At 43.2% G+C, this 14,539-nt stretch overlaps 1 protein-coding gene across 1 annotated transcript; it reads right to left on the reverse strand.

Annotated features, from left to right (window-relative positions):
* Positions 1 to 4,789: 4,789 nt before the first annotated feature.
* On the reverse strand, positions 4,790 to 13,706 carry LOC149290515 (uncharacterized). Its single transcript, XM_089489240.1, has 4 exons — positions 13,616 to 13,706; positions 10,782 to 10,954; positions 9,814 to 9,934; positions 4,790 to 5,817 (listed from the first exon to the last, which is right to left on the reverse strand). Exons 1-4 carry the CDS (start codon positions 13,641 to 13,643, stop codon positions 5,168 to 5,170), a joined length of 972 nt encoding a protein of 323 aa, XP_089345366.1. The 5' UTR covers positions 13,644 to 13,706; the 3' UTR covers positions 4,790 to 5,167.
* Between the last annotated feature and the right edge of the window lie 833 nt (positions 13,707 to 14,539).

The raw sequence follows: 14,539 nt of genomic DNA on the forward strand, positions 1-14,539 counted from the left end.
TGATATTTAACTTTCTTTCCCACTTTAAATCAACTAATTTCTTCCAGGATTTGTTCTTCCTTTTCCCCATATTTTTTGTTATTCATGTTGTTTTGTCTCTGTTTACTTTTAGTCCTGAATCATATTCAAATCCCACTATTACATCCATCAATGGTCTTATGCTCTTTTCTGGGTTCTCCAGGGAATACAAATGTCGTCTGAGAAGACTTTCATTTTAAACTCAGTTGTTTTTAATTTTTATTCCATTGATCTTATTTTCTAATCTTATCCTATTATTCAGTGCTTCAAGGATCAGAATGAACAAAAGGGGTGATAGTGGGAAAGCGTGCCGTTTACCTTTAGAAATCTTAAATTCCTCTGTTTTTTATACTTAACAGTTAGTTTGGCTGTTTGATCTTTATACATTGCCTTTATCCATCTTAAAAAAGAAGCTCCTATTTCGATTTTTTCAAGTGTTGCAAATAACATATTCCATCCTATGTTATTGAAGGCTTTTTCTAAGGCGGGTTATAGACCGCCGCTTTGAGGCGGTCTGTCGCCGCCGCCGTTTGCTCCGTAAGAGAGCCGTCGCAGCCACACCGCGCGGCTCCCTTACGGAGCAAAAAAGAAGCTCCAAAATGGAGCTTCTTTCTGCAGCACCTCTGTGATGTCGCGAGGCGCCAGGGGCGCATTCACGACGTCACAGGCGCCGCGACACGTTCGGACGCACAGCGTCCGATACGTAAAGATGGTGCCGGCCGTGTGGAACGGCCGGCGCCATATTGTATGGACAGAGTCCGTATTAGACCCAGGGGCATCTAGAAGAGACGCCCCTTTTTTAAAATGGGACGTCCTGCGGACGTCCCAAGTGCCGGTTTATAACTGGCCCAAATCACCCAAGATAAGTACAAGGTTTTTTCAATTGTGCCTTTCAAAATATTTTTTTTTAGAATTATCTTTATTGAAGTTTACAATATTTACATCCCCTACGTGTTACCTTCATCATATATGTATATTTGCATTCCACAATACAACACCTTTTCCCCCCTCTCACCCTCCCCCCCTTTTCATTTGTAGTAAATACTTTCTTAACAGCTCTTCCCTTATAAAATATTTCTCTTTTATCAACAACTTACTCCATAACTACGATCTTCTTATCTAACTATTTTTCTTTAAAAAATGTCCTTAGAGACTGCTTCTAACCTTAAGCCCTCCATATCTATTTCCCGCCTACTACAGTATTGTACTCTTAGTATACTATATATTTTGTTCTTTACACATCAAGATATGTTATGGAAGAAGAAACAAAAATAGTTGAAAGAGTTCATTTTAACTTCCGTCTATCTTTACAGAATTCCAACAGTGGTTCCCAGGTTTCTTTTACCTCTTCATGTTTATCTTTTAAGGCCATTGTAATCTTATCCATTTCTATTATTTCTAAGGATTTGCAAAGCCATATATCAATCGTGGGCAGTTCAGAATTCCTCCACATTTTTGCTATCGACATCCTGGCAGTAGTTATCATATACAGAATTGGTTTTAACTTTTGCCTAATATCCTTACTATCAACCATATTTAATAAAAAGAGCTCTGGGTCCATCTTTAGTTCTACTTGATATATCTTCCCTATTATATCTTTAATTTCCCCCCAAAATGTTTGTATCTTGGGGCATGTCCACCACATGTGGAAAAAGGAGCCAGCGTTCCCATTACATCTCCAACATATTCCTGTTTTACCTTTATAGATCTTGCTTAATCTGGAAGGGGTCAAGTACCATCTATGAATCATTTTTACCAGATTTTCTTTTATGTCCATGCATGCTGTAAACTTCATATCTTTACCCCAGGCTTTTTCCCATTTATCTAAATTTATCGTATGTCCAATATTTTTTGCCCAATTGATCATGCATGGTTTAATCCTCTCACTTTCTAATTCTAATTTGAGGCATAATTTATATAATTTTGATATTAAACCCGTCCTTTTTCCCTCTCGGATAATCTCATCTAGTTCAGTTTCTTCCCTACACACTCCTCGTTCTTTACAATCAATCCTGAATCTTTCTCTTAGCTGAAGGTAGGAAAACCATTGTAGTTTAATACCACTGTCCTCTAGCTCTTTCTTAGATTTCATTATCTTTTGCCCTTTATCTGTTTTTAGAATTTCTTTATATCTCAGCCAATTTTCTTTCTCAATACCGGTGCTTTTAAACAGAGCTTCATGGGGCGATACCCATTCTGGGAGGGCTCTATATATTTTCTCCTTATATTTATTCCATACCCTAATTAATGAATTCCTAATTATGTGATCATTGAAAATTTTGTTCTTGGATACTGTCCCATACCACATATATGCATGCCAACCGTAGATTAGATTAAATCCTTCCAAATTTAACAGTTTATGATTTTCCAGATGTATCCAGTCCCAAACCCATTCTAGACAGCATGCATGGTAGTATATTTTAAAGTCTGGCATGGCTAAACCCCCCCTTTCTTTACTGTCTGTTAATGATGACCATTTAACTCTTGCTTTTTTGTTTGACCAAATAAATTTTAGTATGTCTTTTTTCCATTGTCCAAATACTATATCTTATACTATATTCTGGAATAAAAACATCATTTTTGGGAGAATACTCATTTTAAATAGTGCAATTCTGCCCAACCATGAGATTTGTAATTTTGACCAGATTTCCAATTTTTTCTTTATTTCTTGCCAATTTTTCTTATAATTGTTTTCAAAAAGATCACTATTTTTATTTGTTAAATATATCCCTAGATATTTGACTTTCTTCTGGATTTGAATTCCCGTTTTTATTTGTAAATTTTCTTGCTTCTTTTTCCCCAAATTACATGTAATCATTGCTGATTTAGATTTGTTGATTTTAAAACCAGCACACGCCCCAAAGTCATCAACTAATTGAAGAATCTTTTCCAAATTTACTAATGGATTTTCCACGATGATCACCAAATCATCGGCATAAGCTTTAATTTTATGTTCATGCCCTTTTATCCTAGTTCCTCTGATTTCTGTATTGTTTCTTATATCATTATGCAGTATCTCTACGCTCATTATAAATAACAGAGGAGATAGTGGGAGAGTTATTGGTATTTTTATATATATATTAATAACAATAATAATAATTTATTTTATTTATATACCACTATTCCAGAGATCATAGCTGTGAACAGCAAGTAAGCTAATTTGTTAGTAAGCTATTTAGCCCCCAACAGTCTGGGTACTCATTTTAGCGACCTCGGAAGGATGCAAGCCTGAGTCGAGCTTGGGCCCTTTTGCTGGTCTTGAACTCGCAACTTTGTGGTCTTGAGTGAATGGCTGCAATACAGGCATTTAACCACTGTGCCACCAGGCATAATATTGTATTATGTTGTTATGGGTTTATGCTTATTATATTTTCATATGGTATCATATTATGTGAAGATTGATAGGGTTTTATATTATAGATAGTTATATATATTGTTAAGCCATAATGTTAATTAAAACTGTTGGATGGCTGGGTTCTGTGGTCCAAGGCCACAGGTGCAGTGGTTGAGAAAAGGCACATGAGAGCTTAATTGCTTTTAGGAAAGCTGCCAGAATCCTGGATGGGAAGACACTGCACAGAAAAGGAGGGAGAACGCTGTGCGGGAAAGGGCTACCCAATTAATTAGCTTCATGGGTAAATGGAGTGGGGTGGATTCATATGGTTATAAAAGGGATATGTTTATACTTTCATTCCTGGCAAAAAGGTCATTTCTATTGCATGTATCTTCTTCAATAAAAGCTGTTCCTTTTCCAAAGTACTGCCTTTTGTGTTGCAAGACGGGCTGCAATTAGGACCCTGACAGATATCTCTCTCCCCTTCCATTCTCCCTGCTATCCCAAAAGGGCTGGAGAGCATACCAAACCAACCAGAGAACCTTCCCCTGCTCTTGTGTAATGCCAGGTCAGTCAAAAATAAAACACACATAGTCCATAGTCCTGGATGAAAAGGCTGACCTGGCTTGTTTCATAGAGACCTGGCTGGGTGAAGATAGCCAGGGATCAGGCCTTACCATCCGGATTCTCTGTCAGTGAGCAGGTAAGAGGAGTGCCTTTGGTCCATAAAGACAATCTTGCCTTGAGCAGGATACCTATCTGTATGATCGACCACATTGAATGTATTTACCTCAGCTTAAAGATTATAGAAAGTCTGGGGGATCTGTTGGTTTCCTGTCCTCCCCATTCCTTAACAGACTCCCTAGCCAAGCTGACACAACTGGTCTCTGAGTTGCTGCTGGAGTCGCCTAGGCTTTTGGTCTTGGGTGACAGCAACATCCCTCTTGAGGCCCCTTCTCAGCATGCGCAGGGATTGCCAAGGTCTAGCTGCTGCTGCTGCTGCTGCTGCTGCTTATTCCGCTGGCATCCTTTGCGGGAAAGGAAGGTATGCACCAAGGATTCAGTGGCCTTCCCTTCCTTCTTCCTTTGAGGAGACCGCAATGGAGCCCAAGGTGCAGATGCTGGACTCAGGAGGGAAAGGCAGGAAAGGGAGGCTGTGCTTTGGAAATAAAGCTCTCTGTGTGTAACCTGTATGTTTGCCTCTGCTGTTCTTATGGATGGGAATGGAGCTGAGGACTGAGGAGACAATGAAGGGTCAGTTTTGTGCATCAAAGAGTCCAGTGTGTTGAAATAGCAAAGAACTTTATTGAGAACACAGAGTCAGAAATTCAGTCTTTAAGCCAGAACTGCCCCCTTCAAGCCAAACAATACATTCAAACCCAAAAACCTAAAACTCCACCCTCTTCCAATCCTAGCCCCCACCTCCAATTCCCACAGTCTATGCCCCACAGGTAACAAGGCCCCCTTTGCCATTCCCAGAAACTAGACCCCTTTCTGTTAATACCGGCCTCCAACTTTCTTCAGCCAACATCCCAAACATTGCAAAAGCTATCATTCCCAGAACTATTCTAGACAGCTGTAACAAATCCCAGCCCCCCATCTAGATAACCTATACCCATAATACCCAGCCGAATTTACAACCAAAAACAACTATCTATACAATTAGCAATTAAAATCTAAACTTAACAGAATACAACTTCAAAACACAAACAGACATATGGACACACAAGCCTTACAAACAAAATCACAAGGGCTTTTCTTAGCAACACTGAATTAAAGTATTTTATATTCCTTATTGACAAAAATAATGTTAGTTTACTCCTGAGATTTGTATGGCTTCTCTCCTGTGTGGACTCTCTGATGTCTTACTAGGTTTGACGTCAAAGAAAAACCTTTCCCACAATGCTGGCATTTGTATGGCTTCTCTCCTGTGTGGACTCTCTGATGTCTCACTAGGTGTCCCTTCAAAGAAAAACATTTCCCACAATGCTGGCATTTGTATGGCTTCTCTCCTGTGTGGACTCTCTGATGTCTCACTAAGTCTCCCTTCAAAGAAAAACATTTTCCACAATGCTGGCATTTGTATGGCTTCTCTCCTGTGTGGACTCTCTGATGTGTCACTAGGCTTAACTGCCAAGAAAAACATTTCTCACAATGCTGGCATTTGTATGGCTTCTCTCCTGTGTGGATTCTCTGGTGTATCACTAGGTGTCCCTTCAAAGAAAAACAGTTCCCACAATGCTGGCATTTGTATGGCTTCTCTCCTGTGTGGACTCTCTGATGTTTCATAAGGTGTGACTTCTGAGAAAAACCTTTCCCACAATGCTGGCATTTGAATGGCTTCTCTCCTGTGTGGACCCTCCGATGCATGACAAGGATTGAGTTGTAAGCAAAATATTTCCCACAGTGCTGGCATTTATGTGACTTCTTTCCTGTGTGGACTCTCTCATGACTCAAATGTTTTTCTGTAAAGAAGGACAATGACAGATGAGACTGAAAATCAGAGTTAAGAGAGGAGAGTGTTACCCCATGATTTAGCCCTCATTAACCCCTCCTTATTAGAGATTACATTAAGAAAGTTCCTGTGAGTAACCCAAGCATGACCCTGCTGCTTATGCCCCTAAATCCATGGAACGATCGTATCCTTACTCATAGGAGCTAGGAAAGAATGGGGACTGCCTTGAGGAAATCAGTGGAAGAAGATAGTCAAAGGACTGTTGAAAAAATATTCCATTAACCATGTGCAAAAATATTTTGATTGACAGGTAGAATCATATCCTGTGAGACTGCCATAGAGTCCTGAGTCAGAGCCCAAGGCATGATGCAAACTAACTGCAGAGGTCCCTTCATGCTGTTTGGGACCAAGAGATGACTCACAATCAATGCAGTATGCATCTCACATGCAGATTGGTGTGGATTGGATTGGAGTTATGTGTACAAGAGATGTTGAAGATGATGGAAGTCAGAGTGGAGAGCTTGCAAATATTTGTATTATTTTGCAACTCAAGATAGAGAACCTCCAAGGATTTCCATGGAATCAACTGTATTTGTGACTTATTTTTAAGTGTGAAAAGTGGTCAGTGCATTGCCAATATCTCTCTATATCTGGATATTTGCTTCCATACTATGTTACTGCTGAGCTGCATCTGGGAGCGGCAACCTCAGATTGTAGTGTACACTGGCATTTAAATGCAATCAAAATTCAGAGCCAAGAAGGACCTGAGAGCCAGTGTGCTAATCATTTTTGTCTGAGATATTTGCACGAAGCGCCCATTGCATTCAATTTGGTTTCAGACGGTTTCCCCCCCACAGGAAACATTCTAAAGTGATTTAAACCTTTTTGAACACTCGGTTATATGGATTTGTCACTGACTGACTGGCTGAACTCAAAGGGTGCTCAATAATGGCTCCTTTTCATCCTGGAGAGAAGTGACCAGTGGGGTCCCACAGGGTTCTGTCCTGGGCCCAGTGCTATTCAACATCTTTATCAATGACTTGGATGAAAGAATTGAGGGTATACTTAACAAATTTGCAGATGGAGGAGTAGCTAATACCCGTGAGGACTGGAGCAAACTTCAAAATGACCTGAATAGATTAGAAAGCTGGGCCAAAGCTAAAAAAATGAATTTCAACACGGGGAAATGTAAGGTACTGCACTGAGGGCAGAAAAATGAAATGCACAGATATAGGATGGGTGACACCTGCCTGAACGAGAGACTTATCCGTGTGAAAGGGATCTAAGAGTCTAAGTAGACCACAAGTTGAACATAAGTCAACAGTGTGATGTGGCATCTAAAAAGGCCAATGAAATTTTAGGCTGCATCAATAGAAGTATTGTGTCTAGATCAAGGGAAGCAATAGTGCCATTCTATTCCTCTTTGGTCAGGACCTACCTGGAATATTGTGTCCATTTCTGGGCACCACAATTTAAAAAGGATGTTGAGAAACGAGCGTGTCCAAAGGAAGGCGACCAAAATGGTGAAGGGTCTGGAAATCATGCCCTATGAGGAACAAAGGGAGCTGAGGATGTTTAGCCTGGAGAAGCGAAGGTTAAGAGGTGATATGATAGCCCTGTTTAAATACTTGAAGGGATGTCATATTGAGGAGGGAGCTAGCTTGTTTTCTGCTGCTCCAGAGACTAGGACCTGGAACAATGGATGCAGGATTCAGGAAAAGAGATTACACCTGAACCTTAGAGATTCCTCCTCAACTGACAGTAAGGGCTGTTTGACAGTGGAACACACTCCCTCGAAGTGTTGTGGAATCTTCCTCCTTGGAGGCCTTTAAGCAGAGGCTGGATAGCCATCTGTTGGGAATGCTCTGATTCGGATTTCCTGCATGGCAGGTGGTTGGACTGGACAGCCCTTGCGGGCTCTTCTATCTCTATGATTTTATGATTCCTGCCTCAAATCAACAATTACAGTATAAAACTCTGCCCTGACTGGCTGTTCTTTGACGTCAGTCCAATTACAGACAGATAGTCTGTCGGTTTACATGGCTAAGCACCTCAGTGCACTCGCCAACCCCACTTGTCGCAGGAGCTCCTGACTTTTCTTCTCATTTCAAACCCTCAGCAATTTGAATCCAGATATGCTAGGTAAAGTATTACCATTATGAAAGTCATAAATCTCTTGAGCACTCCCACCTGATATCTAGTTCTTGTGCATGTGTGTAAACCCTTACGTGTGTGTCTGTGTGTTTTGCTTTTCAAACCTATTTGAAATGCGTTTGGAGTTCTGTGTGCTTCCGAGTCTGGTATAGTTGGGCTGAATCCCGAGGTCGCTCTTGCCCCAGCCAACCTATATCTCTTATTTCATCTATGTACTATATTCCCCTAAAAGAATAGCATTTTGGGTAACAAAGGGCCTCTGGAATCAACCATGAAACTAAGCAAGCTCAGGTAGGAAAAGAAACATTAGAGAACAAGCAGGTTTTGTGTCTCCCTTTTCTACCTTCATAGATATTACACATAATTTCTAAATGGAACCCCTAAATATGTCTGAAAACAAGGATTTGAGCGGGTTCTCAGAAGTTCACTTAATCCACTTCTTAAAATCTGTCAGGTTGATGGCTTCCTCCCAATCCCCAAGGGCCCTCTCCTGGCCCTTCCCAGAGGTCCCTTCCTCTCCACACAGAGCTAGGCAATCCTGGCTTTGCTCCTGCCTTCCCCTCCTGGCTCCCAGAGGCCTGATCCCCTTCCCTTTCTCCCTCCTCTCTCCAACCTTCCCTCTTGCCCATCTGCACTGCTTTACCATTTCACGTTCAGTATCTCTTTCCTGCATTTCTGTTTTTCACATTGCCTCCATCTCTCTATCACAGACACACACCCACAGAGTGTGAAGCACAAAAGGGACACTTTGAGGTTCATTTCTTGAGAAAGTCAGAACAATCAATATACAAATAAGGCAGAACAAAGGGTTTGGGACCTGGTTTCTTATATTAGTGAGGGTCAAGTGCCAGGGAGGAGCCTTAAAACAAGACATCTGTACGATAGGGATGGACTACTGTTGGGAAGTGGGGTGGTCACATTGGACCCCAGGAGATCTCAAGGGCAACCCCACATTGTGTTGCCTAAAAATATGGCATAATGTTTTGCCCCTCAATATCCCACAGCATCCTTTTGGGAGGAGGCCATTTTGCCACTGTTGGGCCCTCTCTGATCCATTGAAGGGCCAAGGGAGGCCTTTTTCCCACGAAGCCTCTCCAGAGCCTCAAAAGGCTGGAAGAGGGGCCACAAAAGCCAGGAAACTTGCTCAGGAATAGGCTAAGGACAATTTAGGGCAAAAAGCATTAATCTCCATGGCTCCTTCCCACAGAATTCCAAAATTGACAGTTTAGGATTGGATATTTAGAATCCTTACAAAGTGGAGAACAATAGTGCCTCCCTAAAACTAGAAATTCCAAGATTCCAAAGGAAGTTGTTATGAGATTTAAATTACATGTGAAAAGGAACTAGGAATGGTAGTAGAGCACAAGTTGAACATGTGTCAACAGTGTGATGCAGCAGCTAAAAAGGCCAATGTGATCCTAGGCTGTATCAATAGGAGTATAGTGTCAAGATCAAGGGAAGTAATAGTGCCACTCTATTCTGTTTGGGTCAGGGCTCACTTGCAATAATCCTGTGTCCAGTTCTGGGCACCACAATTCAAACAGATGTTAAGAAGCTGGAGCAAGTCCAGAGGAGGGAAAACAAAATGGTGAACAGTCTGGAAAACATCCTTTCTGAGGAATGACTTAAGGAGCTGGGTATGTTTAGCTTTGAGAAGAGGTTAAGAGTGGATATGACAGCCCTGTTCAAATATTTGAAGAGATGTCATATTCAGGATGAAGCAGGCTTGCTTTCTGCTGTCCCAGAGAAAAGGACACGGGACAATGGAAGCAAGTCATCATAGCGCTCTGACAGTGAATTATGAAAGGGCCCTCAGTCTTCACAGGAAGTGCAATGGATTCAGGTTCCTTACCCACAGAGGCCACATTGTCATAATTCTCCATCATTACAGAACTGTACATAAGCTTCTGCTTTTTCGTCAACAATTTCCATTCCTCCTCGGTGAAATACACCGCCACATCCGCAAAAGTCACCTGCAATAGAAAAAAAGCCCTCATCCAGAGAGTGACTAAATAAAAGGGGAGGAAAACACATGGTGCATTGAAAATATTATTTCAACACTTCAGAATTCAGTCCAGGAAATAAACTTTAAATTCTGCAAGCAAGCAAAAAGCTACAGCCTTTGAGATCCAGTTTGTTTCAAATCCTTTCCATATATAATATGATAGACAATATAATTTAGGTCATTTCTGGGATATTATTGATTGATTAAGATACTGACTATCCCAACATGTATAGTACATTTAGTCACCAATGAATTATAGTGCATTGAGCCATATCTCACCTAATTTGAGAGGCAAATTTCCTTTTTAAAAAACAGTTCTGGCGAGTCCTCTGGGCTTCAGGGCCACTGGGCCCACCCTCAATTTAAGTCCAGAGATATTCTTCCATATCCCCCAGCATTTCATAGATTGGGAAAGGAAGACACATGTGGACAAGCAACATCAGAAGGGGGTCAGGATGGCCAAAGCTCTTAACGATGAAGATCACACAGGTGAGGAAGGTTACAGCAGTTTGCTTTTGCCCCTGTTCCTGGCAAGGGCAAGACCCTGCCCCCCTTTGTCCTCCCCTCTTTTGAGTTGATGGGATGCACACTCTTTTGAACTTGGAACACATTTTGCAGCAACTGAACTGACCTGAGGACAAGGGGGAAAGTGGGAGGAGGACAGTGAAATAGGACATTTTCAAAGCCCCTTAAAAAATGAGGTGACAGAGGATAAACCAGGACTCTCTCTGCCAAACTGGGACAGTATGTTCTCAGCTTGCTTTCATGAGCCGGTCCAGACACAGATGAAATGAATAGTCAGGATGGCAACTTACCAAATTGCTGTTGTTCCTGGGCATCTTCTTTCTGTTGGAGCCCAACTCCCTTCGCTTGGCCTCTGTGTCGGCCATCAGGTGGGCAGGGGGATCTTGGTGGCCCTGCACTTGGTCACTTCCAGGAAAAGAAACTCCAAAGCCGTGTACAAGGGCTCCAAGGGAACCTTGAGAACCTTGAGAAAAGAGACCAGGGTTAGGATTGACTTGGCAAGAAACCCTGCAGCAGTCAAAGATACAGAGAACAGGATCCTGCTGGTGACATACGCAGGTGACATATGTCTCCTTTGGGCCGATGCAGAGGTGGGCATCCCCTTCCTCCCTCTGCACCAAACAAAGCCCCCTGGACCTAGCATAGATTCACTGCAGCTCCCCTACACAACAAATACTCCATGCCTTCTTAGTGTGGTGGGGGATTAGAGGATGGGGAATTGGAGAGGGCCCTGGTTATGTCCCTGTAGTTAGATGTGAAATGAGTGCATCATAAATAAATAACCTGCTTCCCTTCTGCATTCTTCCTCTTTTCCCCATCATCAGCCCCTTTCCGAATAAGGCTGCATCCGCACTATAGAAATAAGGCACTTTGACTCCGCTTTAACCACTCAGTGCTATGGAATCCTGGGATTTTACCTTTGGACACTTAGCCTTCTTTTAAAAGAGCTCTGATGCCACAACAAACTACAAATCCCAGGGTTCCATAGGATGGAAACAGGAGAGTCAACACACTTTAGAACTGGATTATTTCTGCAGTGCAGATACAGCCTGAGTCGGTTGTAAAAGGGAAGAAGCACCCAATTCTTGTTTTTACTCTCCTCATAATGGTTTTCCTTTAAAAAAAAGTAGTTTGTTTTAGTCTCTAATCCTTATTCTTCCTGTTGTTTGTTTGTTTCTATGTTTGTGTGTTTCATTCGTGGTAATATGAGTTATTCTGGACTGTCTACTTCCTTCTTGCCTGAAAATCTATTAATAAGGAAACTGGGGAGACTTTTAAAACCTCCCAAAGGAGCCACTTTTGGCCTTTTTGTGGGGACAAGCCTCCTCTTAGTAGCCAAAGCCCAATGTTTATGAAGAATAAAAAAAGGCTTGTATTAAAACTATCCTCCCATTTCTGATCCCTTTTAAAACCCATGTTCCCCAGAAGGAGCAGAGCTGTGTAATGAGAAAACCCTCTCAGAAAAGACACACAAAGAGACACACTTCCTTCCTTTTGGCCCAAGGAGCCTGGCCTCCTTCTGACTCTGGAGCCTCAGAGAGAAAGAGAAGCCTCTGTTCAACTGAGGCCTCAGAGAAGGTTCTGGAACATTATTCCCCTCACACAAGCAGCACAAAATGGCCTCCAGAAGACAAAATGGCCGCTGGAACACAAAATGGCCACCTCTGCCTCAGTGCTTGGCATTTGGAGGCCTTCAGGGAGCCCTGAATGGAGGATGAAAGGGCCCCAAAGTCAGAAGGGATCCCAAACAGGATTTCCTAACCTTAACAACACCTAAAATGCCAAACCAAAAGTATATTCCCAGAGTTCCATAACACTGAGCCATGGCCATTACAGTGGTGCAAAACAAGAATGCCCAGGGGTCATGGCAGTAATGATGATTAAGGGGTGGTGGCAGCTCCATGCCTCCCCCACCGCAGGCCTGATAATATCATGATCACCATCATCACCACTACCATTGCTACAGCATGAGAGCCACCATTAAAAGCATTGCAATCCCTTTTGGGGAGCCCCACTCTCCCACCTTCAGAGAGACTGGGCCTTGCCTAGAAGGACTGATGGGCCTCCTTTCTCCCCGCCTTAATGGCAGTGGCCAAAGGAAAGCAGCAGCAGCCTTAGACCCAAGGCAGTCCCAGCCAGACCTCAGTGCAGCAGTGAAGCCCACCGCTTCCAGGCCTTGTCCCTCTGCTGCCGCTCCACTCTCCTATCTCTCTCCTTCCTTCCTCCTTGTCTCTGTCCCCCTCCCTCCCTCCCTCCCTCCCTCCCTCCCTCCCTCCCTCCCTCTCTCTCTCTCTCTCTCTCTCCTTCCTCCTTGTCTCAGTCTCACTCTCTGCTCCTCACTCACTCTTCTTTGCGCAGAGCTAAATAGAGAGGCAGAAGCTCCTCCCCTTCTTCATTCTGGCCAATGAGGGCAAAGGATCTGGAAGACCCGTCCCCTGCCCCACCCTCACAGGCTCCTCCTGCAGTTAATATGGAACAAGGCAGGAGGGACTGAGGGACCCTGGAGCCCCAGCCACACGGACACTGGCCAAAGGCACACATTCCCAAAGCCTAAGACCCATGAAATGGCAGCCCTATGCAGGGCAGGACCCTCCTCTCTCTGGCCCTGTGGATGCTGGGAGATACAGTCCAGGGAATGCACTGTAAATCCCATTGGGAAGATAAAAGGCTACTACTGCCTTTCAGATCCAGTTTGCCCCAAATCCTTTATGAGGCCAGAAACCCCTTTGTTAGGAAGCGAACCCCGAATATCTCAGGAAGGCTCTCTATCTCTCAAGGCCCCCTCCCTCCAGGACCCCCTTCCACTCTTCCCTCAGTCTCTCTCTCTCCTTTGAAGGCCTCAAACTGCCAACTGCCAAGCGCTGAGGAAGAGGCAGACATTTTGTGTGCAGTTTATGACTGTGAACTAGCGAATTCTGGCCCCACTTTCTTTTCATTCGAAATTAAGAGAAATTCCTCACATGTGATAAAGTCCTTAGAAGGGAAAATTTTCTGTGGGGTTTTTAAGGATTTGCTTTTTTAGCTTTGCCTCCAGCCCCCAAAGCTGCCTCCCTACAGAAGACCCTCCAACCTCCCATCATTGATCCCAAAATGGGGGCCCTTCCCCCTCAGTCAGCATTCTCACAGAGGAACCAAATTGGGGAGTCCTCCATCGCCACCTCAATCAAGGCACCTGCCTTCCCTTCCCTTCCTGTCAAGGAAACCCAGAAGGAGCCCTTCTTCTTCCTAACCAGCCAGCAGTCAAACCCACCAGCCTTCTATAACCCTATTAAGAATCCAAGCCAACCGCCAGCCTCTCCCAGAATTCCATGCTCTCCCCTCCCAGCAGACCCCCCCCCCCCAGAGACCGGGAGATGGAGCAATGGGTGCAAACCCCAGGAAAGGGATCCTTCCCCCAAGATTTCCCCCTTTCCCCTTCTTCCCATTTCATGTCCCTTCCAGGTCTATCTGCTTCCACTTTCCAGAGGGAAAGCTGAGTTGGTTTAATACTGTTTTAATTTCTACATTTCTATGTTTCAGTTCTATTTTAATATATTTGTAATATTCTGTGTGTCCTCATGTGGGGGAAAAGCATTATTATTATTATTATTATTAGTCTCTTGCTTCCAAAACCACAGAACCTTGTGAAAACTCAAAGACTAACAGAGGTCCAAAAGACACTGCATAAATAATCTACTTTGGGACTGCTTTAATAGCCTTGGCTCAATGCTAGGGAATTCTGGGAAGTGTAGTTTTCTGAGACATTCAGCCTTCTCTGTTAGAGAGATCGAGTACCACAACAATTAGCAGGATTCCCTAACATTGAACAAAGGCAGTTAAAGTGTTCTCAAACTGGATTATTTCTGCATTCTGTTTTGGACCTCTGTTAGTCTTCCAGATTTCATAAAGACCTGTGGTTTTGAAGGGAAGACAATCATCATCATCATCATCAGCAGCAGCAGCAGCAGCAGCAGCAGCATTTCTGCAGTGTGGTTTGAACCAAAGTTCACTGGGATCTAACTTCCAGAAAAAGGGGCCAGGATTGCAGTCCTAGGGTTGGTCCAAGCCT

This window comes from Sceloporus occidentalis, unplaced genomic scaffold (assembly GCF_023333645.1).
Source record: "Sceloporus occidentalis isolate IW3139 unplaced genomic scaffold, rSceOcc1.0.p SCAF_39, whole genome shotgun sequence".
Taxonomy (NCBI): Eukaryota; Metazoa; Chordata; class Lepidosauria; order Squamata; family Phrynosomatidae; genus Sceloporus; species Sceloporus occidentalis.